General features: G+C 35.1%; 1 protein-coding gene across 3 annotated transcripts in view; it reads left to right on the plus strand.

Annotated features, from left to right (window-relative positions):
- LOC105208641 (uncharacterized calcium-binding protein B0563.7) overlaps window positions 1-18,355 on the plus strand; it is a 32,089-nt gene extending 13,734 nt beyond the window's left edge. For all 3 annotated transcript variants that reach the window (XM_029038048.2, XM_054231640.1, XM_054231639.1), the window contains 5 exons: window positions 15,705-16,274; window positions 16,345-16,960; window positions 17,226-17,369; window positions 17,548-17,757; window positions 18,020-18,355. In XM_029038048.2, coding sequence (XP_028893881.2) covers window positions 16,272-16,274; window positions 16,345-16,960; window positions 17,226-17,369; window positions 17,548-17,757; window positions 18,020-18,198 — 1,152 coding nt within the window. In that variant the 5' untranslated portion in view covers window positions 15,705-16,271 and the 3' untranslated portion in view covers window positions 18,199-18,355. The remainder of the gene's footprint in view (window positions 1-15,704; window positions 16,275-16,344; window positions 16,961-17,225; window positions 17,370-17,547; window positions 17,758-18,019) is intronic.
- Window positions 18,356-25,289: the final 6,934 nt, after the last annotated feature.

The following is a 25,289-nucleotide window of genomic DNA, read 5'->3' on the forward strand; positions in this document are numbered from 1 at the left end:
ACTAAGTTTTAAAAAATTATACCAGTTTTAAGAATTTAAGGACAGTTTAAAAATATTAGACCAGTTTTACTATTGTCTAATTTTTAGACCAGTTTTATTATTGTGAAAATTGTAGACCAGTTTTAAACATTTTAGACCAGTTTTCAACGGTCAAATATGGCTCAAACCATAAATTGTTGTCAAAAATGAAAATAAAAAGATTTCTTTTACTGATTTAAAAAACTTCAGATTTTAAATTAATTATAATTGTTTAAAGCAAACAAACTAAGGGGTTAGGTAGGTATGGTTCATGTCTGGCCTGGAATTTTCTGAACTAAGGCATTAGTAAACAATTTTTTTGACGCGGAAAGAAGAATTTCGCTACCAAAGGAAGAAGTGCAACACAATTGTGGTTGGGTTAGAAGAAATTTTAGGAAACCTGGTACCACAAATGCAGTTTATTCGATTCGCTACTATCCATTACTTGGCGAATTAAAGGCAGCAGATATAAATTATTTTCAGAAATAATTCCCACAAAAAATTCTGTGTAAAATATCAACTTGTTAAACCAACAACTGTCAAATGAACTTCTCAACCAAAAAAAAAAAATAAAAAATCTGTATAAGCTCTCTATAAGTTCACAAATAAAACCAACTAAATAAATAAAAATTTAGGTGTAATAGAATATTTTTTAGTATTCGAAAAAATGTCTAAATTGACAAAAAAAACATAGCTGTGAAACTAAATATCTCTTTCGCTGTAAAACTATGGAAACATTAAGCCGCCTATTCGCCATTTTTATGACACTCACCTATGCACATGCAACAGTTTTACGACCTGACAACTTTTTTTTTCAATTTTCAACAACAATTTCAACAAAATTTTTGTATACACTATGCAACAAATTGAAAATTTTATTGCTCGTAAAAAGGCGACAATTGAATTGCGTGTGGCGGTGGCTTTTTAACCCTTCTAAATGATGGCTGCGAATAAAATATTTATAGTTTTGTAACTTTTTAACTGGAAACTACAACACACAAACATTATTACAACAAAGTGGTAGACGAAGTTTGGGCGCACACTCATTTACATATACGAAAAGTTACAGAACGTTACAAACAAAAAATTAGAGTTTACAGTTATCAAATGCTCGTTAAGTTGTATTTATTTTTATTGCTTTTGTACTATTTTAGAATATTTGCCCTTTTTAGACGCATGAACAACAATAGTTTTATGAAAAAAATAAATAAAAATAAAACACACACACAAATTGCCGTAGCACCACAATAAACATTGAAATAAAATATTTTTTTTGGCTTAAAAAGTAACAAATTGTCTTGTCAGCGTTGAGAAGGGGTGCTGCAGAAAGTTGGCAGCTCATTTGCATGAGACTTAATGATTAATGAGTTGCATGTATGGTACATATTTCAAAGCAACAGCTGTGTTTTGCCGCTACTTTTGACAGAGCTTGCGGTCGCAAATATGTCACGAGTGGCAGATTGTTGATTTTTCTTCAAGCTTCTGCTTTGAGGATTTCGGTGAATTTATGTAAATATTTTATTGAAGAGCTTAAACTTAATTTAAACTTAAATTCGCCTGGTATGAGCATTTTGTAATCGATTAATCGATAAACATTGACGTGACGAGATACTGTCAAGACCTTTTACAACTGTATGTATGTGATTGGCGTTGAACCGCTTAGCCGGTTATAGCCGAATCGATGAGAACTATTGTTGAGAGAGAGGCGCCAGTTGGAGATTCCAAGTGTAACCAGGTCGCTCTCCACCTGGTCCATCCAATGGAGTGGAGGCCTTCCCCTTCCTCGGCTTCCTCCGGCGGGTACTGCATCGAACACTTTCAGAGCTGGAGCGTTTTCGTCCATTCGGACAACATGACCTAGCCAGCGTAGCCGCTGTCTTTTTATTCGCTAAACTATGTCAATGTCATCGTATAACTCATACAGCACATCGTTCCATCGTCTGCGGTATTCGCCGTTGCCAATGTTCTGAGGACCATAAATCCTGCGCAAAATTTTTCTCTTGAAAACTCCTAGTGTCGTCTCATCTGATGTTGACATCGTCCAAGCTTCTGCACCATAAGCGACTTGTAGAGTCTGATTTTGGTTCGCCGAGAGAGAAACTAACAACTTACTACAACAAAAACAACTCATTCCCCAGATTATTTTCAGTAAAATTTGACCTTCTGAGGTATTTCAATATCGATTAATCGATAAGCATTCAAGGGAAGCGTTTTAGTTGAAATAACGGGATTTTAAATAGCTTACTTTGTATCATTTTGAAAAATATTTTAATCGATTAATCGATAGTTATTTAAACCAAAGAGGTTTAGTTGAAGAAACTGGATGCCGCTGGAATTTTGTATGAGCGAAACAACAACCTTTAATAATTAAATTGTATTTGTTTAATTTAAAACTTGAACTGTCTGGCTATTTATTCAATTAATTAATCGATAATTAATCGATAAATAATAAACGTAAACGATTTGAAGGAACTGGATGCTGATAGGACTTTTTATGAGGCAAACAACAACACAAACAACGTTGGAAAATCAAACTTCATTTATTTAATACGAAACTTGAACTGTCTAGACATTTATTGATCGATTAATCGATAAACATTGCACGGAAGCTTTTTAATTGAAGTAACTGGATGCTAATAGGACCTTTTAGGAGGTAAAAAAAAAACACAAACAACGTTTCAAAATCAAATTTTATATATTTCATTTGAAATTGAGTCTACTAAATATTTTTAATCGATTAATATATAGACATTTAACCGGAAGTAATATATTTGCAGTAACTGGATACTGTCAGAACTTTTTATGAAGCAAACAACACCACAAATAACCTACAAAAATCAAATTGATTTTTTTTATATGAAACTTGAACCAGCTAGGCATTTTGTAATCGATTAATCGATAGATCTTTAAATGCAAGCGAATTAGTTTAACTATCTGGATGTTGCTACATCTTTTTATTAGACAAACAACAACACAAACGACGCCCCCCAAATTAATTTTACTACCCACTTTCCATGTTCTATTGAAATAATTAAATTTTAGCTGTGCATTAAAGCACACAAGCTTATTTGAATTTCATTTTGTAAGCAAGTAGAAAATCATTTTCGCATATTTTACAACACTATAATAATATTCATGTCTTTTACAGCTTTATCGTACTACTTACAATCCAAAAGCAGTAGCGTGAAGTTCAGCAGCTGCTTGCTACTGTTGCCACTCATTCATATGCGCACATTTATGTACTGCTGCTGTCGCAATAAACAGTAAATAACGGTCGTAGCACGTCTGAACCGTAGAGACGTTACTTATCACGGGCGGTGATATGATACATACTCATATACATATCTTTATACCGACATGTGAGTTACTCACTTCTCTCACTACACTACACTACGCTACACTAATTTCATTTTTGCCTTTACTCGCATTTTTCATTATTCTACGTGACATACTTTGCACCGTAGCTAATATTTCATTGCTGCAAAAAGGCGCAATGCACCAGCCAGCCAGCGACACCAGCACTCAAGTGCCGCTATTTGTACGTTTAAATGCAGCAGCAGCAGCATCCCCTGCAGCAGTTGCATTGGCAAACAGCCGGCAGTCAACATTGTCAGCAACTTTATTAACTTAATGCAACTTTGTTGGGTGATCATCAACACCTAAAGTGTTAAGGCAGTGCACACAGTGCGGTGCAGTGGGTGGGTGCGTGCGGTAAGGATGCGGTTGCAGGCAATTTATTAAACTTATGTTTAATTTTTGCTATAAATAGTTTGCTCGATTTTTTAATTGCATCACAGTTACGTAAAGGGTGTGCCAATGAGGGCGATTTGAAAGTTGTGAGCTAAAAACCTTTAAGGATAACAGTCAAGATTCCAGCAGGTCACGACTACCGAAACTCCAATACATTGAAAGAATTTGTTTCTATTTTTTCGGGATGAGTGTTCGCTTAGTTGTTGTAAAATGCAACTTTATCTCGAAGGAAAAATATGAACTAACGAAGTTTGAGAGTCTTGGACAGTGTTATAGAGTACGTCCATCGACATAGTTGTGTCAATAGTATGGCGTCGTTAGATGGGTAGGTTTCCAGAAACAAGTAGTCCATGTCAAGGGTTTTCGGCCGATACTGCTGCAATTTCACGTTCGATATTCATAAGAAGTTCATCAATCGTCGCTGGCTTGTTGGCATAGACTTGACGTAGTCCCACAGGAAATAGTCTAACGACGTCAAATCGCACGACCGAGGCGACCAATTAACTGAGCCGCTTCATAAGATAACACGTTCACCAAACTTGGTTTTCTATAAATCGATTGCGACATTCGCTGTGTGGCTTGCGGCGACCACTTGCTGTTGGAACCACATATTGCCCAAGTCCATATCATCCAATTCAGGCCAAAAATATTCGGTTATCATTGAGCGGTAGCGATCCCATTCACAGTAACGTGCCGGTCTTGAACATTACGGCCCAAGGATGACGACGGCGCATAAACCGCATCAAACTGTTTTTTTTTCGGTATGCAATGGTGACTCATTGCATGGAATAGGTATGGATTGCTGTCTGACCAATAACGTATATTTTGCTTATTGATGAAGCCATCCAGCCAGAAATGAACCGACAATAAATTCGACGTGCGCTCTTAAAGTTAAGGTCATTGACTCCGAAAATTTTAATAACTTCGACTCGTTGTTGGATCGTATATCCTTCCATGATGAAATGGCAAATGGCTTACTGAAGAGAAATGTCAAAAGCGCGGCGTCGTTTGCTGTACCTATCGGTCTACTATGTAGCGTCTCTTTTGAATAAGACTTTATATATAAAAATATCTTGACATTTCTCCTCATTTGTGGAGCTTTCGCTAGACTAAGATTGATGAGTCGTGGATGTTATAGCTCTGTTCAAGTCGACATGAATCAAAATTAAAAGCCTCTACAGATGTATGATGATCTCATAGCGCTTCAACACTATATATGTATAAGGGTCTCTTGATCTCGATTATCGGAAAGAGAAGAATAGTGGGTCTTAAATTTAAAAAATTTACGAGTTACAAAAATCTCCACACTTTCTCCTCATTTATCGAGCTTTAGCTTGACAAATTTTGGGTAGTAAAACTACAGTGAAATGAGCTTGAAGCGAAATGAGAAGCCTCTACATATTTTTGATGATCTCGTAGCGCTTCAAGAATATATATAAGTCTCCTGTTCCATACCTATGCTTTTTTTCACAAGCAACGGTTGTTCCACAAGGAAACTTAACCTAACCTACACTAGATAAATGTAGTTTGACACATCTTGAGTTGTAAAACTTCTATAAACTGGGCTTGAATCAAAATTAGACGACTCTACAGATATATGATGATCTCAAAGTCTCTTCATCCCTAGCTATAAGTTTTAGTCAGCAAAAGCAACGTGTGTTTCAGCTATCGAAGTAGCTACCACCTAACCTATACAGGAGAAATATTATGTTGCCGTGAAAATATTATTTAAATGATTCTTAAGTATATTTCCGCTTCTATGCTTCCTCACCGTAATGCACACGTTGATAACTTAATGCATTTTCACCCTTCTCATTTCAAGAAGAAAAAATCGCATTACTGCAACTTTGAAAAATTATCAACGCCAAAATCAACTGACAACTCGCAAGCTTACAACTTAAGTAAGTTCTGTGCAAGAGAAGGAGGACGCAGCAACGTTGAAATGCTCAAGTTTTTAACGCATACGTATGATACGTTACTAACGCGTAAAGCATATACATACGTTGGCATTTTTACGGTAATGCATAACAAGAAATTAGGTTAAAGAGTTGCGTTGCAGCGGAAGCTACGCAATGCAAACGCGCGCTTGAAGGAAGAAGCAATGTGCAATTCCTTACACAAACTACATACTTAGGTGCGTATGTATAATACGTATGTCTGTATGTATTTTGGTTTGTACGGCGCACATAATGAGATTGTCAAAACTTAAAGTGCTTAAGTGTGTCAAGTGAGAAATAAAAAAAAACCATTTGCAAGTGTGAAGCTCAACATAAATTCATTAAAACAGCGAGTAAAAAAAAAAAAAAAGAAACAAGAATATTATTTAAGAAGCATATCAAAAGCATAAAGCATAGAAATTTGTAAGCACTTAAGCGCATATATTTGACATCTGACATTGTTGTAGCAAAACTACTACTACGTTATAATGACCTTGCAAGCAGCCAGTGATGGCAAGCGTTAAGCAAAGCTTCAACGGTCCGACACATTTTTCTGCTACTGCTTTGCACAGCACACTGGTTGTGCTGCGAGTGTAGCCTTAAGCGCTGTATGTAGATGAACTTACAAGCATATCACGATTAGCATACATATTTAACAAGTCCTTGCGCTGTCAGCGGCGCGACATTTTGTTTTTGTTTTCTCAACATTATTTATTTGCTTTTTTTACTCAGTTTGCCAGTTTGCTACTTTTGCGATGTAACGAAGTAGGCGTCGTTCTAAGTGGATAAGTGCGAGAGTACTTGTGTGTAGAAGTACGAGTACAAGTAGTAGTTGTTGGTTGGTGGGCAGTAAGTAGTGAGCTAAGCATGTTAAGTATGTACGTGTAGTATTGTAAGTGTGAAAAGCGTTTGGATAATACTCTACTACTCAAATGGATAGCTTTTCTCGTAGCTATTTGCAATGATTACTGATGCGATTACTTAGCTGGCAGGATGCAGGTATTTAAAAGAAAGTAAGCGGTGTTGGTGAGATAAGCGATAAAAGATGTTAAGATGACTTTTGAGTGTATTTAAAAACAAAAATAAGACTTAATGTAACTTAACTTAAAACTTAACTTAAAATAAAACTTAACTTAAAATAAAACTTAACTTAACATAATAACTTAACTTAACATAAATCATAATTTCACTTAAGTTAAATTGCTAACATTATTGTAATTCAAGAAGAAACAGAAAATTATAACTTAACTTTAGACTTGACTTAACATAAAACTTAACGTAACAGAAATCATAATTTCACTTCAAATTTAACCTACTAACTTTATTGCAATTCAAGAGGAAAAAGAAATAGAAAACTTTAACGTAACTTAAAACTTAACTTAACATAAAACTTAACGTAACTTGAAACTCAATTTACTAGCTTTATTTTTAAGATGGCTTTTGAGCGTAATTAAAAAATAATTAAACTTAGCGTAACTTAACTTAAATTAAAACTTAACGTAGCTTACAAGTTAACTTACTAACTGCATTGTGTTATAATTCAAGAAAAACTTAAAAATTAATGAAACTTAAAAGTTAACGTCAAAATTAAAATAACTTAAAGTTTAACTTAACGTAACTAAACCTTAATTTACTTGCTTTATTGTAATTAAAAAAAAATTTAAATAACTTACAATTTAACTGAACGTAACTTAACTTAACTTAAAATTTAACATCGCTTAGAACTTAACTGGCTAACTTAGTTGTAATGCAAGAAAAACTTAAAACATAACGTTACTTAAAACTTAACTTATCATAAAACTTAACGCAATTTAAAACTTAACTTACTAACATTATTGTAATGCAAGAAAAACTTAAAACATAACGTTTCTTAAAACTTAACTTATCTTAAAACATAACGTAAAATAAAACTTAACATAAAATTTAAAACTTAACTTACTAACCTTATTTTAATTCAAGAAAAATAAACTAAAAAAATTACGTAACTTAAAACTTAACTTAACTTAAAACTTAACGTAACATAAAACTTAACATAACGTAAAACGCTAATTTTACGGCATAACTACAGCACCACTTAATAAAATTTAAAAATTAAATTTAAGTACAGCTATACAACATCTTTCACCGAAAATATTACAGACTTCATAGCCATTTATAGCCGCTTACTTATTTGCATGCGCTTTAATTGTTTCAACATCAATTTACCTTATCACCATGCGTTACACATTTATTTTACACGAAAGCAAAACAAAATAAAATTAAATCAGCGTAAACACCACGCACTTGCAGCCGCTTTACGTAAACAGCGCTGTCAAATATGCCACACCTACAAATATACAAAAACAACAACATAAATTGGCATATACGTTTAAATTGAATGGTTGCTTGCCTCGGCTCAAACCACATAATTTACGCGGTTTTTATTTGAGCACATTGCTTTGGATTTTTTCCCGTTCGCTGCGTATTATTATTGTTATTATTATTATTGCACGTAGTATTTATTTTGAGTAGCTCGTGGTCATTGTTGTGCCACTTGCGTGCGTGTGTAGGTGTGTGTTGAGTTTTTTGTATCTCCTTTAACCGCGAGATGCCAGCAGCAACAGCGCCATTATCATTATTGCTTGCGTCCCTTTATTGCGCGTGCTATTTTATTTTATTTTTTCTTACGTTAGGCCTCAGTGCAGCTGTTTTGTTGGAATTTGTATTGTTATGTGCTCATTTTTTTCGATCATAAATGTTCTTCATGTTTCCAATTGTTTTGCTTTTCTTTTCTTTAATTTTTATACTCTCGCAACAAATGTTGCTATAGAGAGTATTATAAACTAAACGAGTTAGATATAGGGTTATGTATACCAAAGTGATCAGGGTGAAGAGTGGAGTTCAAAAGCTGCACTCAGATTTTTTTACAAAATGGAAAATGGGCGTGGCATCGCCCACTTATGGGTCAAAAACCATATCTCAGGAACTACTCCACCGATTTCATTGAAACTTGGTTTGTAATAGTTTCCTTACATCCCAATGATATGTTGAGAAAATAGGCCAAATCGCTTCACAATCACGCCTACTTCCTATATACCAGAACTTTGAAGACGATCTGAATCGTTTACTTTACAATATATGTATAAAGTAAGTACTAGTGAAGATATCGGTGCAGAACTATGCACAAATACTATTAATAGTGTGGCAGTCCCATTCTTTAAATCGCCGAAATCGGATCATAGGTTTTTAAGGCCCCATATATCGAACACGAGGACCTCGGTGCTTCTAATCTAATATTATGGTTTCCAACTTTCAATGGACTTTATACAATATATATGACGAATATGTGGGTCAAATTGTGTATTATTTAATATAAATAAAGTTAAATAAATTGCGAGAGTATAAAATGTTCGGTTACACCCGAACTTAGCCCTTCCTTACTTATTATTATTATTTTTTTAACAAAACGACTGAAGTGCGGCACTTGGGATTAAGTGGCGTTGTACTCCTTAAATTACTGTTATTTTTTTCATGCGCCCACAAAAAAAAAAAAACAACAGACATAAAAAAGTCTTATTATGTACAAATATGATACCGGTATTATTTTCTAAGCAACTTGCTTGAAAGAAAATTAATAAAGCCGACCATTTTATGTGCTGGAAAAATGTTGAAAAAAATGAAAAATGGAAAAAAATGTGTGCACAAGAGATAAGCAAGTGACGCCAAGCAATTATTTGTGAAAAGAAATTGGAGAACAATTTATAACAGACGTAATTAATAAGCCATTTTGTGTAAGGCGCAAAGCTTTTTTATATTTGAAAAAAAAATTATTATTTTGACGCCACAGGACACTGCTTATGCGAATTGCGTACACTTTAAATAAAATTTAATTAAAAACATTTAAATGATTGATTTTGAGTGTAATTTAAGAAAAAAATTTAAAACTTAACGTAACGTAACTTAACATAAAACTTAACGTAACATAAAATTTAACGTAACATAAAACTTAACGTAACAGCTTATCTTAAAACGCTATTTTCACTTTATACGCCATACGCAAACACCAAAAAAGTGCTAAACAATTTTTCACTAAGTCCCATAAATCCAACTTGGGATGATTAAGAAGTTTGCAACAAAAATAGTTCTGATGAACTAACAAAAAAGTGAAATATTTATTCTATCATATTTTCGGTGAGTTTTATGTGCGGAAGCCAATAAAGTACGTGAGAAAGTGTGGCAAACTGTTAGATGTGTTCAAAAAATAACGGGAATTTTGGTTTTTTTTTTTAAATATGTATTCATTCGTCTACATTAATGTCCTTTAAAATATTAAATTCATTAATTTAAAAAAATTAAAACTTAACGTAACTTAACTTAACATAAAACTTAACTTGAAATGTTTTCAAAAATAACAGGAATTTTCGGTTTTTTGAAAAAATATTTTTTCAATAATCTACATTAATGTTGTCGCCTTTAAAATGTGGTCTACTTCAAGGTTCTCTTTATTTTACATGAAATAGTAAAGTCACAAAAAGTCATGTCTGACGAATATGGCGACTGTGGCATCGTTAGAGTATTGTTTTTATGGACAAGAAATCACGAACAAGCAACGAAGTCTGAACTTTTCGAATTCCCGTTATTTTTTGAACACACCTAGTACATATAAATCAAACAACATGCATGAGCACTCGCACTGCTGGAAATAAATATGTATGTAGACATATCATTTGAATGTAATAGATATGCTTAGAATGTGTAAAGTGTACAACCCACATCTACGGAGAAATTCTGGTTTTATGAGTTTTCAACACATAAATAGCAGTTATTACATTTGCTACTACAATTCCGTAAACTAGTTATATTTAATTAAATTTGTTGATGTGCCTAAGTATGCTTGTGAGAAATGGATGCAGAGTGTTATTTTCGCACTAAACAGACAGGAATATTGACATACATACATTAAATTTGACTTATTTTTTTGGGAATGAAAAAATTCTACTTTGACATTTGTGTATTAAACAGAGTGAAGATACGCTTCAATCAGATTGAGTAAAAAATGTTTAAATATTTGGAGATCAATGTTGTTTTTCTGAATTCTGACTCTCTCGGTGTCTTCAAACAAAATAAGGTTCTAGCAATAGTTCTCAATGAGAACATAGTTCCAGTAGAGTTTTCGCTCTTCAAAGTTCTCAAAGAATGTATAGTTCTAGCAACAGCAATAGGAAACAATAAGTTATTCAGAAGTCTCTCTCTCTTTCTTGATGTCCTTAAAAATAATATAGTTATAGTAATATCAATAGAAAACAATCTCTCCCAAAGTCAACATAGTAAGAAAGTATAACACGTTCTAGCAACAATGGGTTTTTCTGAAGTCTCTCTTTCGAAATTATCCAAGAACACATACTTCTTGCAATAGCAATGGATTTTTTCTGACATTTGTGTATTAAACAGAGTGAAAATACGCTTCAAACAGATTGAGTAAAAAAAATTTAAATATTTGGAGATCAATGACTAAACTCTCTCCCGAAGTTCTCAATGAGAACATAGTTCCAGTAGAGGCTTCGCTCTTCAATGTTCTCAAAGAAAGTATAGTTCTAGCAACAGCAATAGGAAACAATAAGTTATTCAGAAGTCTCTCTCTCTCTTGATGTTCTTAAAAATATTATATTAATATCTATAGAAAAAAAGTAATATCAACAGAAAACAATGGGGTTTTCTAAGTCTATCTCCCAAAGTCAACATAATAAGAAAGTATAACACGTTCTGGCAACAATGGGTTTTTCTGAAGTATCTCTTTCGAAATTATCCAAGAACACATAATTCTTGCAATAGCAATAGATTTTTTCTGAAGTTTCTCGTCCTCGTCCTGAAGTCCTCGAAGAAAAAAATAGGATATCCAATGTTCTATCAAGAATGTGTTTTTCTGAAGTCTCACTCTCTCTCGAAATCCAATAGCAATAGCAATCTCTCTCTCTCTCTCTCTTGCAGTCCTCAAAGATAATATAATTCCAGCAATTATAATGAAAAAAGTAATCGAGAAATGCTGGTTCCCAAAAATATAGTTCAACAGCGCTTGCTACTGCTTGAAGAAATATGCATTAAACTTTCGCAAACTTAAATTCCTCTTTCATTTAACAAAATTCCAGACTTTTGTGTGACTTGTGTGTGTGTTACTCGTATCAGCGCCGTATCCAAACAAACAAATCTGGAAGTCTGCACTTCATAATGTCAAGAGAGCCGAGCGAGCATCACAGCAATGCCATCAACACTGTCATTATTTTGTTGAACGTGCACACCATTTTTATTACTGCAGCCCAACACACAGGCGAGTTCACCACAACCGAATCAGTTAGCAAGATACATGACTTCCGTTGCCTCAGTTGATTTTTGCGTTTTTGGTGTTGTTGTGATATTTTTTTTTTGCTTCTTCGCATGCATAGTTGCATTTATGACATTATTCACTATAAACTTTGCTCATCGTCGTCGACGTTCGTTGATTTTATCTTGCGTAAAACAATAAAATACCCATACCTTTGCACCCGCTCACCAACACCCGCACACTCAGCCTTGCCCTTACCCTCACCCTTACCCTTACATATATTATCTATGCATGTCTGCCACACTTCAACTTTGCTGTGGCAGATATTTTTTTACACGTTTTTTCTACACTTCAAACACTTGCAAATCTGTGCGTGGCTGTGCGTTTGCAGTTGTTGTTTTTGGCACAATTTGCATGGCAATTGAGTTTGCAACTGCTACTTAAAAACTTAAAGCGAAAAAAAGGAAAAAAAGCTGAAAGCTCACTGTCTAATGTGTTGGAAAGTGAGTGGTGGCAAAAGGCAGAAGAAGTTTGAATATAGGAAAATCATTGACATAACTACGAAATTAAATAGTGATTTTCATTTTATGATATTGGGGCTTAGTAAAGTGAGTTTGCGTTTTCCTTATTGCAATTCAATACTTATGGAATTTATTATCACAGGCAGTCGGTTGCAATAACATTTGACAGGATGCAGCATTTGAGTTACAAAAGCGCAGAGGAAGGATAAAAGAAAGAGAGAGAGGAATAAAATAAGAATATTGAACTTAAAATATTGAGCTGAAGAAATATTGAAAATAAATTGCAATGATAAAATAAATGCTATCAAATCTATCGAATGTTTAACTTAATTCTTACTACCGATTGTTGGTGCAGAACTGTTCAATTTAAATTGTAATATAAAACTCAATTCGAAAAGCAACAGCTGAGGACTTTATATCGAGAAAAGAAATAGAAAGGACTCTCGCAAGAGATCTACTATGTAGATAGATTTCAGATTGTACCTAGACCAAATTGTAAGGAATAATGTCGAAGAAAGTATAAGGTAGGACTCTCGCAAGAGATCTAAGATATGTATAGTTAGAAGATACAGGGTTTCGTACGTAGACGACGTTAGGGTCTGTGGAAAACCATAAAAAGTGCATATGAGATTTTATTTTAAATAAAATGATACAGAATGTACTTAGAATAAATTGTAGGTCTGTCAGAAATCATGAAAAGTCCATAGAATAAATTGGGTGGTTCTAATATAGAGTGGATGGTGATACTAGATATCTAAGTAAAGTGTAGTTTGTATCGTTCGTGTATAGAATATCTATTATAAAGATGATGTCATCAGCAATGTTTTGCTGTTATCAGACCTCAAGAGAATCTTCGACGAAGCAAAAGGCATACAGTACTCCAAACACTCTGTTACTAGCACTCAAGAAAGCGAACGAACGGCTTAGCGCTATATTTTTTGGCACCCTATGGAAGTTCGTATTGCGGATGAACGAAATTGCTAAGCTCACAAAATGGAGTTAACTGAAAACCAATGCTTTCACTAAGCTATAAAATATTATATATTATACAATGAGACTTGGAACAGGAGATTACTGCAGGAAGCCGCATAATTGGACAATTTTTTTTTTAAATGTGGGCATGACCCCTCATCCTATTAAGTTTTTTGCTATAATAATCAAAATTACCGGTCACATTTCACTATAGCTTTTGCTCCATTACACACCATAAAGAAATGGAAGAAATCAGATAATGACACCCCCTTTTCTCATACTAAGATTAGGTTGAACAATGTTAAAAGCCCGTTAAATCATTAACGAAAAACGCCACAAGCACCAAATTTTATGAAAAAGATGGTACATAAGGGCCATATATCAGTAACTAATCGATCAATATCAACGAAATTTGGTATATAATATTTTCTTGATATTTTAATACTACACATGTAAAATGGGCGAAACCGGTTCACAACCATAACTATTTCCACAATTTTGAATTCCATCTGATTGATACACTTTACAAGATATAAATCAAGAACCAATGAAGAGCTGTGGCAACGCTCATATAAAAGTTGAAATTGAATTGAAATCGGACTAAACCTATATAAGGCGCTAGATATGTTCGATAAGACTTCATTTCCAATATATATTTTTTTACCGTAACCGCCTGTAGCTCCCATAAATCTAATATTAGGGTTTTGAAACATTGGGTGAGCTATATACCGTATATATCGGTTAATATGTCAGATACCTTAGCAAAAATGAAGTGAACATATAATCTTGAATATAATGTAGCATTGTGGCGAAAATTAGTGAAATCGCTCCAGGAATTACCTCAGCCTTCATATACTATATATAGAGATTCTTGATAATCTAGTGGACTATATGCCAAATATATAGATCAAATTGTATGTTAACTTAATAAAATCAAATCAATAAATTGCGAGATTATAAAATGTTAGTTTACACCCGAGTTTAGTCCTACCTTCTTTTTCTTCTTGACTGGCGTTGACAGCGCTTACGCGGTTATAACCGAGTCCACAACAGCGCGCCACGCATCTTTCCTTTTGGCAGTTTGGCGCCAATTGGTAAAACCAAGTGAAGACAGGTCCTTCTCCACCTGGTCCCTCCAACGGAGTGGAGGCCTTCCCCTTCCTCGGCTTCCCCCGGCGGGTACTGCATCGAACACTTTCAGAGCTGGAGTGTTTTCGTCCATTCGGACAACATGACCTAGCCAGCGTAATCGCTGTCTTTTTATTCGCTGAACTATGTCAATGTCGTCGTATAACTCGTACAGCTCATCGTTCCATCGTCTGCGGTATTCGCCGTTGCCAATGTTCTGAGGTCCATAAATCTTGCGCAAAATTTTCCTCTCGAAAACTCTTAGTGTTCTCTCATCTGATGTTGAAATGGTCCAAGCTTCTGCTTCATAAAGCAGGACGGGAATGATAAGCGACTTGTAGAGTTTAGTTTTTGTTCGTCGAGAGAGGACTTTACTTTTCAATTTCCTACTCAGTCCATAGTAGCACCTGTTGGCAAGAATGATTCTGCGATGGATTTCAAGGCAGACATTATTATCGGTGTTGATGCTGGTGCCTAGGTATACGAAATTATCTACAACTTCAAAGTTATGACTGTCAATAGTGACGTAGGAGCCAAGACGCGAGTGCGCCGACTGTTTGTTTGATGACAGGAGATATTTCGTCTTGTCCTCGTTCACCACCAGACCCATTCGCTTCGCTTCCCTATACAGGCGTGAAAAAGCAGAACTAACGGCGCGGGTGTTGTTTCCAATGATATCGATATCATCGGCATACTCCAGTAGCTGTACACTCTTATAGAAAATTGTACCTTTCTTTGTTTAGCTCTGCTGCTCGAACTATTTTTTCCAGCATCAGGTTAAAGACCTTACTTGTTTTTAATTATTGTTGTTGCGGGTCAGTTCATTTGAGTCAATCGTTTTATTTTAGCGTCATTATTAGTAATTAATTATTTCGGTTTTCATTTGAATTTATAATTAGGGCGCCTTCCCCCATTTTGTATTTTGACAGTTCAAATGATGTGGAAAACTTAAACTCACGCTTCACAGCCAGTCAGCAAACACGATTACTTGATTTGACAGTTGAATTATACAATTTACACCACAAATTTTAGCATAATCGATGCGCCCCATTAGGCTTAATTATGAATTCTCTTTTGCAGGCAGCTAAGTACTGGAACGCCACACACTCTAATAAACTCAATTAAAAAAGCAAATGTCAAAAGCAGTTGCAACGCGTAAACGAAAATTGACATGTGAATGACCCGCTGTTACAGTTATTTGTGAATGCGGTGTGCAGCGACGAATGCGTGCGTACTGCGAATGACGACGACGACGAAGTTGTGTCTGCTATTTACACATACAATACATACAGGCGGTTGGGTAATTAATGCAGCAAACAGTTAAATGACATTTCAGCATTGTAAATGCATAGCAATTGATGCTGTCAATTAAATGAGCGCGCAACTACGAAAATCTACAATAAAACAGGGTACAGTCTGCATTGGAGTGAGTAGAGCACGTTAAGCACGCCGTTAGCGCGAGGTCATGCATAGCATTTAGAATACAACAAATAGTGTTGTTGCAAATTTTGTTTTTTGACATTTTTGATATTCTGCATCAACGCCACAATTCACTTAAACACCGCCAAGTTGGAAGGAAAAAAACTATTCACGGCTGTTAATAATATTTTAGCCGGTTCGAGCTTTGCACGCGAACTCAGGCAACTAATGGTGAGCTGTGGAGCAGCAAGCTGGCTGCCACAAATATTTGAAAATATTTAATTTTTTTTATTTTATCTAGACGAGAAAAACTACAGACGTCTCGGATGACACGGCTGCTGGCGGCGACAGCGCGGAACCACAGCAGCAGCAGCCACAGCAAATCGAGGACGCCACTGCGTACTACGCACAACAAGCTGGCTACAGTGCCGACACAACACCGCCAACAACAACAAAAACACCGCCAACACAACAACAACAACGCCACAGTATGGCTGCAGCGAACGCGGATGCTGCGTGCGCGAAAGCAGCGGACACGCCAACACATCGTCGCAATCGACGCGTCACCGAACTGGTATTGGATCCATGCAACAGCCGATTGGCGTCGGAAACGCAAGATTATGATGATGCGGCTGTGGATGAGGATGAGGAGGAAGACGATTTTGAAGATGGTGTGGATGGCGAAAATGATTATTACGACGAATCGCCAGTGCAGCGCAGCGCTAGGTTCTTGCAGCCGCGCAAACAACCGAGGAAAATCGAATTGCAAGAGCAGGCGGCGAGCAGCACGGCGAAAGGTGGCGTTAAGCGGCCAAAGCGCCGCATACGGACGACACGTCAATTTTCACAACGCACCACTTCGACGGAGTCTACGGAGAGCGGTGTACGGCCATGCATATCGAAGGGTCAAATGCGCGGTAAGTTGCGTTTATGATTGCAGATGAGATCGGTGATCGGTGTAATAAATTCTGTTATTAAGTGTGTTTTAGCGGGAGCGTGCTATGCACATATAACCTCACATATGAGTTATCCGCATGAGCTGTCTAAGCTATCTAAGCTCTGTCCGTGTCTTCCACATTTTATACGTGTCTGCTGTGACTGACCGTTGAATTTTCGCTGATATTGCTTTGTTACTGCTTTTTATTTCAACTATTTTATGTTTATGTGTGTGTGTGTTTCCAGAATTTCGCGAAGCATTTCGCTTATTCGACAAAGATGGCGATGGCTGCATAACGAAGGAGGAGCTGGGCACCGTAATGCGTTCATTGGGTCAATTCGCGCGTGTCGAGGAATTGCAGGAAATGCTGCAGGAAATCGATGTGGACGGTGAGTTTTAGTGGGTTGGGTTGGTTCAAAATAGCACAAAATATAGAAAATTGCAATATTTATTGGAGGTTAGAGCTTAGGTCGAAGGAATAGCAATGACAGCAATATTTTAAAAGCAATTTGTTGTTGTTTGCTTTGATGTGCCGTTATTTTTATTGTTTTTTTTATGTCGTTGCAGGCGATGGCAACGTTAGCTTTGAGGAATTTGTGGACATACTCTCCAATATGACATATGAAGACAAATCGGGACTCTCCTCTGCCGATCAGGAAGAACGTGAGTTACGCGATGCATTTCGCGTATTCGATAAGCATAATCGTGGTTATATAACGGCTTCAGACTTGAGAGCGGTGCTGCAGTGCTTGGGCGAGGATTTGGATGAAGAAGATAGTAAGTAAATATTAGCAATTCTGCTAAATAATTCTTAGGAATATGGTGGCTCGACAGCTGTCAGTATGTATGCGACATGATTGGCGGACAAAGTCGTTAAAAACTGCATATATTTACTGTTAGCTTACTGTTTACGCGTACTTTTTTATGTTGATACCTTAGGGTTTCCATAAAAACATTGTTTTCTCTCGAAAGCTTTAAATTTCAATTTTGTTTTTTTTTTTCGTATATTTTTTTTTTCCTGTTGCCACTTAACAACCAGTTGAAGACATGATAAAAGAAGTGGATGTCGACGGCGATGGACGTATTGATTTTTATGAGTTCGTACATGCTTTAGGCGAACCAGAGGACTCACAAGAGAATGATGATGAGAATGAGGAGGAAAACACGACTTCACCATTACCAACACCAAAATCTGTTGTGTCGATGACTTATGACTAAGCCGCTATGCAGCTGTATAAGCTATTTGACAGCTAACGACGCAACTGCTTAACGAAAAACTTTAACTAAAAGCAAACTAATAAGGATAATAAGCAACAAAAATAACAACAAAAACAACAACATAAAATTAAATAAATTTTACTTAAATAATTTTTGGCTTCTAACAAATTTGTATTTTTATTGAAAAAGATACAAAAAAAATTAACTAAACTTTTTAATACAAATATCAATTAAATTATTCCTAACTAAAATTGAATAATCAAAAAAAAACATTAAATCAAAAATATAGTTTTATCATTATGTAAAAAAATATTAAAATAATAAAAAAAAAATTAATTAAATAAAAAATATATTAAATAAATAAAATTCTATAGTTGCCACAGCAAGGCAATATTTTAAGTAAATCAAATTTCTAACAAAGCTAAAAAATCAAAATTCGCACAATTGGTAATATAAAAAAAATATTCTCAAAAATAAATAATACTTAATACTGTAAATTATTTATTTTTATTATTTCCAATAACGAATTTTTTTAAATTTAAAACTAAAAAAAAGGTTGGAAAATTCTTCAAATACGAATTACGAAATAACTCCAATGTAAAACATATCCATAAATATATGTATGTAGCAAATAATTAATAATCTCTAAAACTTAAGCTTAAAAATGCCACAAAAAATATATGTATGTATATCACAAAATGAAATTAAAAACTAAAACAAAAATCAAAAAATAAATTACGCCTTCATAGCTTTAAAATTTAATTTGTATTTAGTTAATCAACAAAAAAAAAAATAAAAATTAATAAAAAAATCAAATAAATAAAAAAATAAATTTCTAATTACAAATATTTTTTTGCTAAGTGGCAACCCTAACATCAATATTTTGAAACAATTGTCATTAGCAATATCAAACATACGATTATGAATAAATTAGATAATGAAAAAATACAATTAAACTTAATCAAAAACAATTTACTTTAAATAATTCAATAAAAACTTCGAATCTTATGCAAAATAAAAAAAAAACTAAAACTTGTTTTAATTCGACAATAAAAAGAAAGCGATTTTCGGAATTTGGAAAAACAAGAATATGCAAAAAATAAAATAAAAAAGGAGGTAGCAAAAAACAAAAAAATAATAAAATTTCTTTAGAACTTAAGCTCGTCCAAAAAAAATGGTCCAGGGCTTGAATCGTATTAGAATTCATGATCTTTGAAAGTGCAACTTTAATCAACATCACAATACTTTCGTCAACGTCAGCGTCATTGTTATAGACTTTACTTCTAATTTCCTTGAATAGAAAGCAATTTGACATTAAGAAAGGGATTTTCAAACCACAAAACCATCAAATCTAGGTCTAAAGAGTCCTCAGACCACAGCAAAAAAAATGTATCCGATGCTTGATTTACATAAATCGCCTAAAGTCGAACTAATGTGAAGGTCCCAGCTTTAATATTCTCTATCAATAACACTTTCATCAGCGTCATTGTTGGAGACATTACTTTTAACTTCCTTAAATAGGATTTTCTAGACGAACACATGAATGTTATATGAGGTGTGTTCAAAAAATAACGGCAATTTTTATTTTTTCCAAAGAATATAATATTTATTCTTCAAAATTTATGTTGTTTAAAATAGTTCCCATTCGTTATTATGCACTTATGACAGCGCCTTTTCAATCGTTGAAACACTTCTCAAAGTCGATTTTTGGGAGAGCCTTTAGCTCTTTCAGGAATGGAAAAAATCACACGGACTCCTATAGAGACATCGTTACAGTATTGATTCTGGTCAAGAATTTAGGAACACGCGACGAAGTGTGAGCTTTTAACAAACGAAAATCGATAAGCTTATCAAAAAAGTCAAACCCTAGTGGCTGTTACAGACAAAGTAAGCATTGAATAATTGAAAATTTATCATACTTCATAAAAAAATTTGACAATTGGAAATTTTGAAAATTCCCGTTATTTTTTGAACACACAAAAGTCAAAGGTCAATCACAAAACGACTTTTCCAAACTGAAATACACACAAATATAAATAAAAAGGATGACAGTGAAAGAAACGCAAAGGTTAGTTTAATCGAACTTTTATAATATGGTCGCCATAACCTAACTTTAAGGCACTAACTGGCTGCTATGTGGCTAACACCTTTCGGCACATTGGTCTTCGGCAACCCAAAATAATTTAACAATTCACGCTGACAACAAACTACTATTTGAGTCGAGCAAATAAGCCAGCAATAATGAGCGGCACACACACGCCGACACTTTCGGATAGCCGCACACATAATACACAGGCATACGGAGATGATTGCTATGCTTTGTTATGTCGTACGACTTTTACGAACTGTCGATGGGTTTTGAGTTGAAAAAGGGCAAAACTAAATAACTACGAAATCTACCCTCATCTAGTAAAACATATTAATGCGCACAGCTTTACGTTGCTTAGACAGGCAAACAAAAATGTATTTGGTATATGTGTTTACCGTAGCATACATTCCTGTGCGCCAAAAAGGTCAAAATATCGAAAGATTAAATGCAACAAATTGCTTTGCTAACGTAAAAGATTTTTATTTGCCTTCGGAGAGTGATAGAGGGCGAAAGCGAGCGAGTGGGCGAGTGATTTGTTAGTGCCACGCAAATCACTACTAACAATTGTGTTTGATTGTGATTTAATGTAGAGCAAGTCAACAAATGGATCCACGCTGGAGTGTGTGGGTGTTGTGCAAATGCGAATATTCGGATGTGGATGTGTGTGTGTGTTTGTGTTTTGGCTAAATAGTTGTGCAAACAATGGCATGTGAGTATGCATTTATTTACACAGTTGTAGTAGAATATAGAATGCTGCAACTGTGGGAGGGTCATTGTTTGCTTTGGTTAAAATATTTGCAAGGCAGGGTTGCCAGGCAGTAAAAATCATATTTCTTTTAACCTTTAGAAATGCATTTTTAATATAGAATATTGCAATTGGGCAAGTAAGTTTTTCAAATATTTTCAAAAAATGGTTGCCAGACGGTAAAAAATTTATTTAAAAAAAATCTTTAAGGAAACCTTATATAATATATAATGTTCCAATTGCGTAGGTAATTTTTTGCTCGGCTCAAAATATTTTCAGGGTAGTGTTGCCAGATAGTAAAAAACTAATTTTCAAAAATCTTTACGGAAGGCTTGTATAATATATAAATTGCAATAATGTACATAATTTTTTGTTTTGGTTCAATATTTTTAAGACAGGGTTGCCAGATTGTATAATATAAAATCTTTTTTTTTGGTAATCTTTACGGAAAACATATATGATATAGCTTATTGCAACTGGGAACGTAATTTCTTGCTTTGGTTAAAATATTTTCAGGATAGGGTTGCCAACAGTTAAATATAATAATAACATAAAAATATTTACCGAAGACATATAATATAGAAAAGTACAACTGTGAAGGTCATTTATTGCTTAGGTAAAAATATTTTTAAGAAAGGGTTCCCAGACGTTAAAAAAAATAATTTTCAAAACTCTTAATGGAAGGCTTATATAATAAAGAAGTGCTTTAGTAGAGGTCGTTTTTTGATTTGGGTTAAATATTTTCAGGGTTGCCAAAAAATGTAAATCTCTACGGATACTTCAATTAAGTGAGCATAAAAAATTTACAACAAAGTTTTAGAAAATTCATGAAACAAACAAAAAAAAAAAACGCTGAAGGACAAATGAATAAAGAAAGCAACATTACAGGGTTACCAAACACGTACTAGTTCAATACAACATGAAGAAAACTCCAAAAAACTGCAATTAACACTCTCTGCTTAATTTCCCACTAAAACCGAAAATTATATGCTTTTGTGGTTTTATTTGACTTCTTAATGCCAACTCAAAAGTGCGCTGTACATTTATTAATAATGCAACTCGGTAACCTTGGCTGTCAGCCACTGTACGAGTACTATCTTCTGCTGATAACTATTTATTTTCTTTGCTGACCTCTGTGGATTTTGTTAGCCACGTTGGCTCCACACACGTATTAAGGTTAGTACACAATAAATTGAGACACGTAGCGTTGCACGTATGTAGCGGTAAACACGTGCCAGATGCGTTAAAATTTCCCACGCAGCCAGCATATTGGCGAGATTAGAGTGCAAGCGGAATGGCGGATTTAATATGCTGCTGTTACAGTTTAAGTGAGCATAAAATGTTTGGGTTGCGCTGTTATAGCCGTAACGTTAAGTCAAATGAATATTTATAAATGCCGTTAGCATATGGAAGAAATGTAGTTATTTAATTGAATATGTAAATACATGTGTAACTGTGGGTTTATCATATTTTTATGCAAATTTCGAAAGTTCAAAGTATAAGGCTTAGATATGCTAGTGATAGCAAAGAAATTGATATTTTCGATAGTTTTTGGAAGTAAATAATATTTTAAAATTTATTTTGTTCAAATGCTTTGCTACTTGATAAAATTTTATAAATGTATTCAATTAAAAAAGAATACATTTTAGCAAAAGGAAACATTGAAATCAGTGATAGCCACAAAATTGGCTGGCATGCTGGCTTTAAGGGAAGTAACCCCCTGCAACCGGACTTTGAGCTTGTCGAAAAATCGTTGACGGCTAAGCTTCTCTATAGATTTTTGGCTCTATTTAAAAAAGAATACAACGAGTATGCTGATTAATGAATAAAAGAAAAAACGCTAATTCATATTCAAAGGAATCAGAAAAAAAGATGGGCGATAGATCGAGAGTCTTAGACATCATCCAACAGCATTATGTAAACTTAATCTCATTTGAATCTACTAGTTTTGTATGCTGAGGAACAAGGTCTCATAGGATCAGAAGTGAGAAAGACAAATATGTTAAAAATAGATAGATCGAGAGTGTTGAATACCGTTCAACTGGATCTCATCCAGTCACTGTCTGTCCAGAACTGTCTGTTGAAGAATAATGTCGCCTTGGAAGAATTAGAAAATAGGACTAAGTTGACATGAGATAGATCGAGCGTGTTAAACGCCATCTAACAGCATTAAGTGAAGTCGATCTCGATCTCATTTGAATTTAATAAATCTGTCTGTTGAAGAACAATGACGCTTTGTTTCGAAGATAAACAAATCAAATACATTTCTGTAATGAAATAGATTTCTGTTCCATTGAGGCATTTAAGATCATGGATTATAGATGATGTTAGATCTAAAGACAATCTAGCAGTGATAGGAAGACATTGATGCTCTACTACATATGTGAACTAACTCTTAGACTAGATTACCTTGCTAGTCCAGGCATACCGAACCATTTCTACTTTTTAAATAACTAACGATTTGATATATTAGATTTAAACTTACAATTGGCTCAGTAAGCTCGCCTGGGCTATTCAACTTAGTATAACCCCAATCGGAATACGATTATGTATGTGAATGGGATGGGATGAACGTTCTTGTCTTCCATTGAGTCATTTAAGCTCATGGACTACAGATAGATGTTGGATCTGAGGACAACGTAACTAACGAAGATATTGATCTTCCAACAGATATAATAACTACCTCTAGACAAGGTTATCTTGCTATTACTGCTATGTATAGCGAACCATTTCTACTTTTCAAATAAGTAAACGTCTGAAAAGGAGCTGCCTTTTTGCCGCGATGTCTGAATTTGGTAAACCCGCAAAACTAATACGACTGTGTAAGTTGACGTTGAGCAACACCAAAAGCTCCGTCATGATTGGGAAGGACCTCGCCGAGCCGTTCGATACCAAACGAGGTTATCGTGCGACTTCTTGAACTTGATGTTTGAAAAAATAATACGAGCTGCAGAGCTAAATAGAGAAGGTATAATCTTCTACAAGAGTGTACAGCTGCTGGCGTACGCCGATGATATTGATATCATCGGAAGCAACAACCGCGCCGTTTGTTCTGCTTTTTCCCGCATGGATAAGGAGGCGAAGCAAATGGGTCTGGAGGTGAATGAGGATAAGACCAAATATCTCCTGTCATCAAGCAAACAGTCGGCGCACTCGCGTCTTGGCTCTCACGTCACTGTTGACAGTCACAACTTCGAAGTCGTAGATAATTTCGTATATCTGGGAACCAGTATCAACAACACCAACAATGTCAGCCTCGAAATCCAGCACAGAATCACTCTTGCCAACAGGTGCTACTGTGGACTGAGTAGGCAATTGAACAGTAAAGTCCTCTCTCGACGAACCAAAATCAAACTCTACAAGTCGCTTATCATTCCCGTCCTGCCTTATGGCGCAGAAGCTTGGACGATGTCAACATCAGATGAGACGACACTAGGAGTTTTCGAGAGGAAATTTTTGCGCAAGATTTATGGTCCTCAGAACATTGGCAACGGCGAATACCGCAGACGATGGAACGATGAGCTGTACGAGTTATACGACGACATTGACATAGTTCAGCGAATTAAAAGACAGCGGCTACGCTGGCTAGGTCATGTTGTCCGAATGGACGAAAACACTCCAGCTCTGAAAGTGTTCGATGCAGTACCCGCCGGAGGAAGCCGAGGAAGGGGAAGGCCTCCACTCCGTTGGAGGGACCAGGTGGAGAGCGACCTGGTTACACTTGGAATCTCCACCGGCGCCGAACTGCGAAGGAAAGAGAGGAGTGGCGCGCTCTCATCGATTCGGCTATAACCGGCTAAACGATTGCAACGCCAATCACATACATACAAACATCTGATAATTTGATTAACATCGCCTCTAATTAGGTTAAACCATCTTAGTATGACCCCAAATCAGAATATGAATGGAGGAATGAATATTATGTTCTTCCACGCTCTTCAAACCAAGTTGTGAACCAGAAACTGCTCGAAATTATGTCTACTTTGTGTTATGCAAACTTTGCGTAGCTTATACTCAAATGCCGAACAATAGGCATTCTTAGCTGACACGCAGCCTTTTAAGTAGACACCAAGCACTTGGTAACCAAGGAAAATATGAATTCTTGCTTGCGCGCTGTCAAAGTAAAGCATGAGCATATTTTCATATTTTACATTTATATATTTTTGCTGTTGTTGTTTTGTTTTTACATTTACATATTGTTTGTTGTCGTTTTTCGTAATCATATATTTTTATACTCTCGCAACAAAAGTTGCTAAG

This window comes from Zeugodacus cucurbitae, chromosome 5 (genome assembly GCF_028554725.1).
Source record: "Zeugodacus cucurbitae isolate PBARC_wt_2022May chromosome 5, idZeuCucr1.2, whole genome shotgun sequence".
Lineage (NCBI taxonomy): Eukaryota > Metazoa > Arthropoda > Insecta > Diptera > Tephritidae > Zeugodacus > Zeugodacus cucurbitae.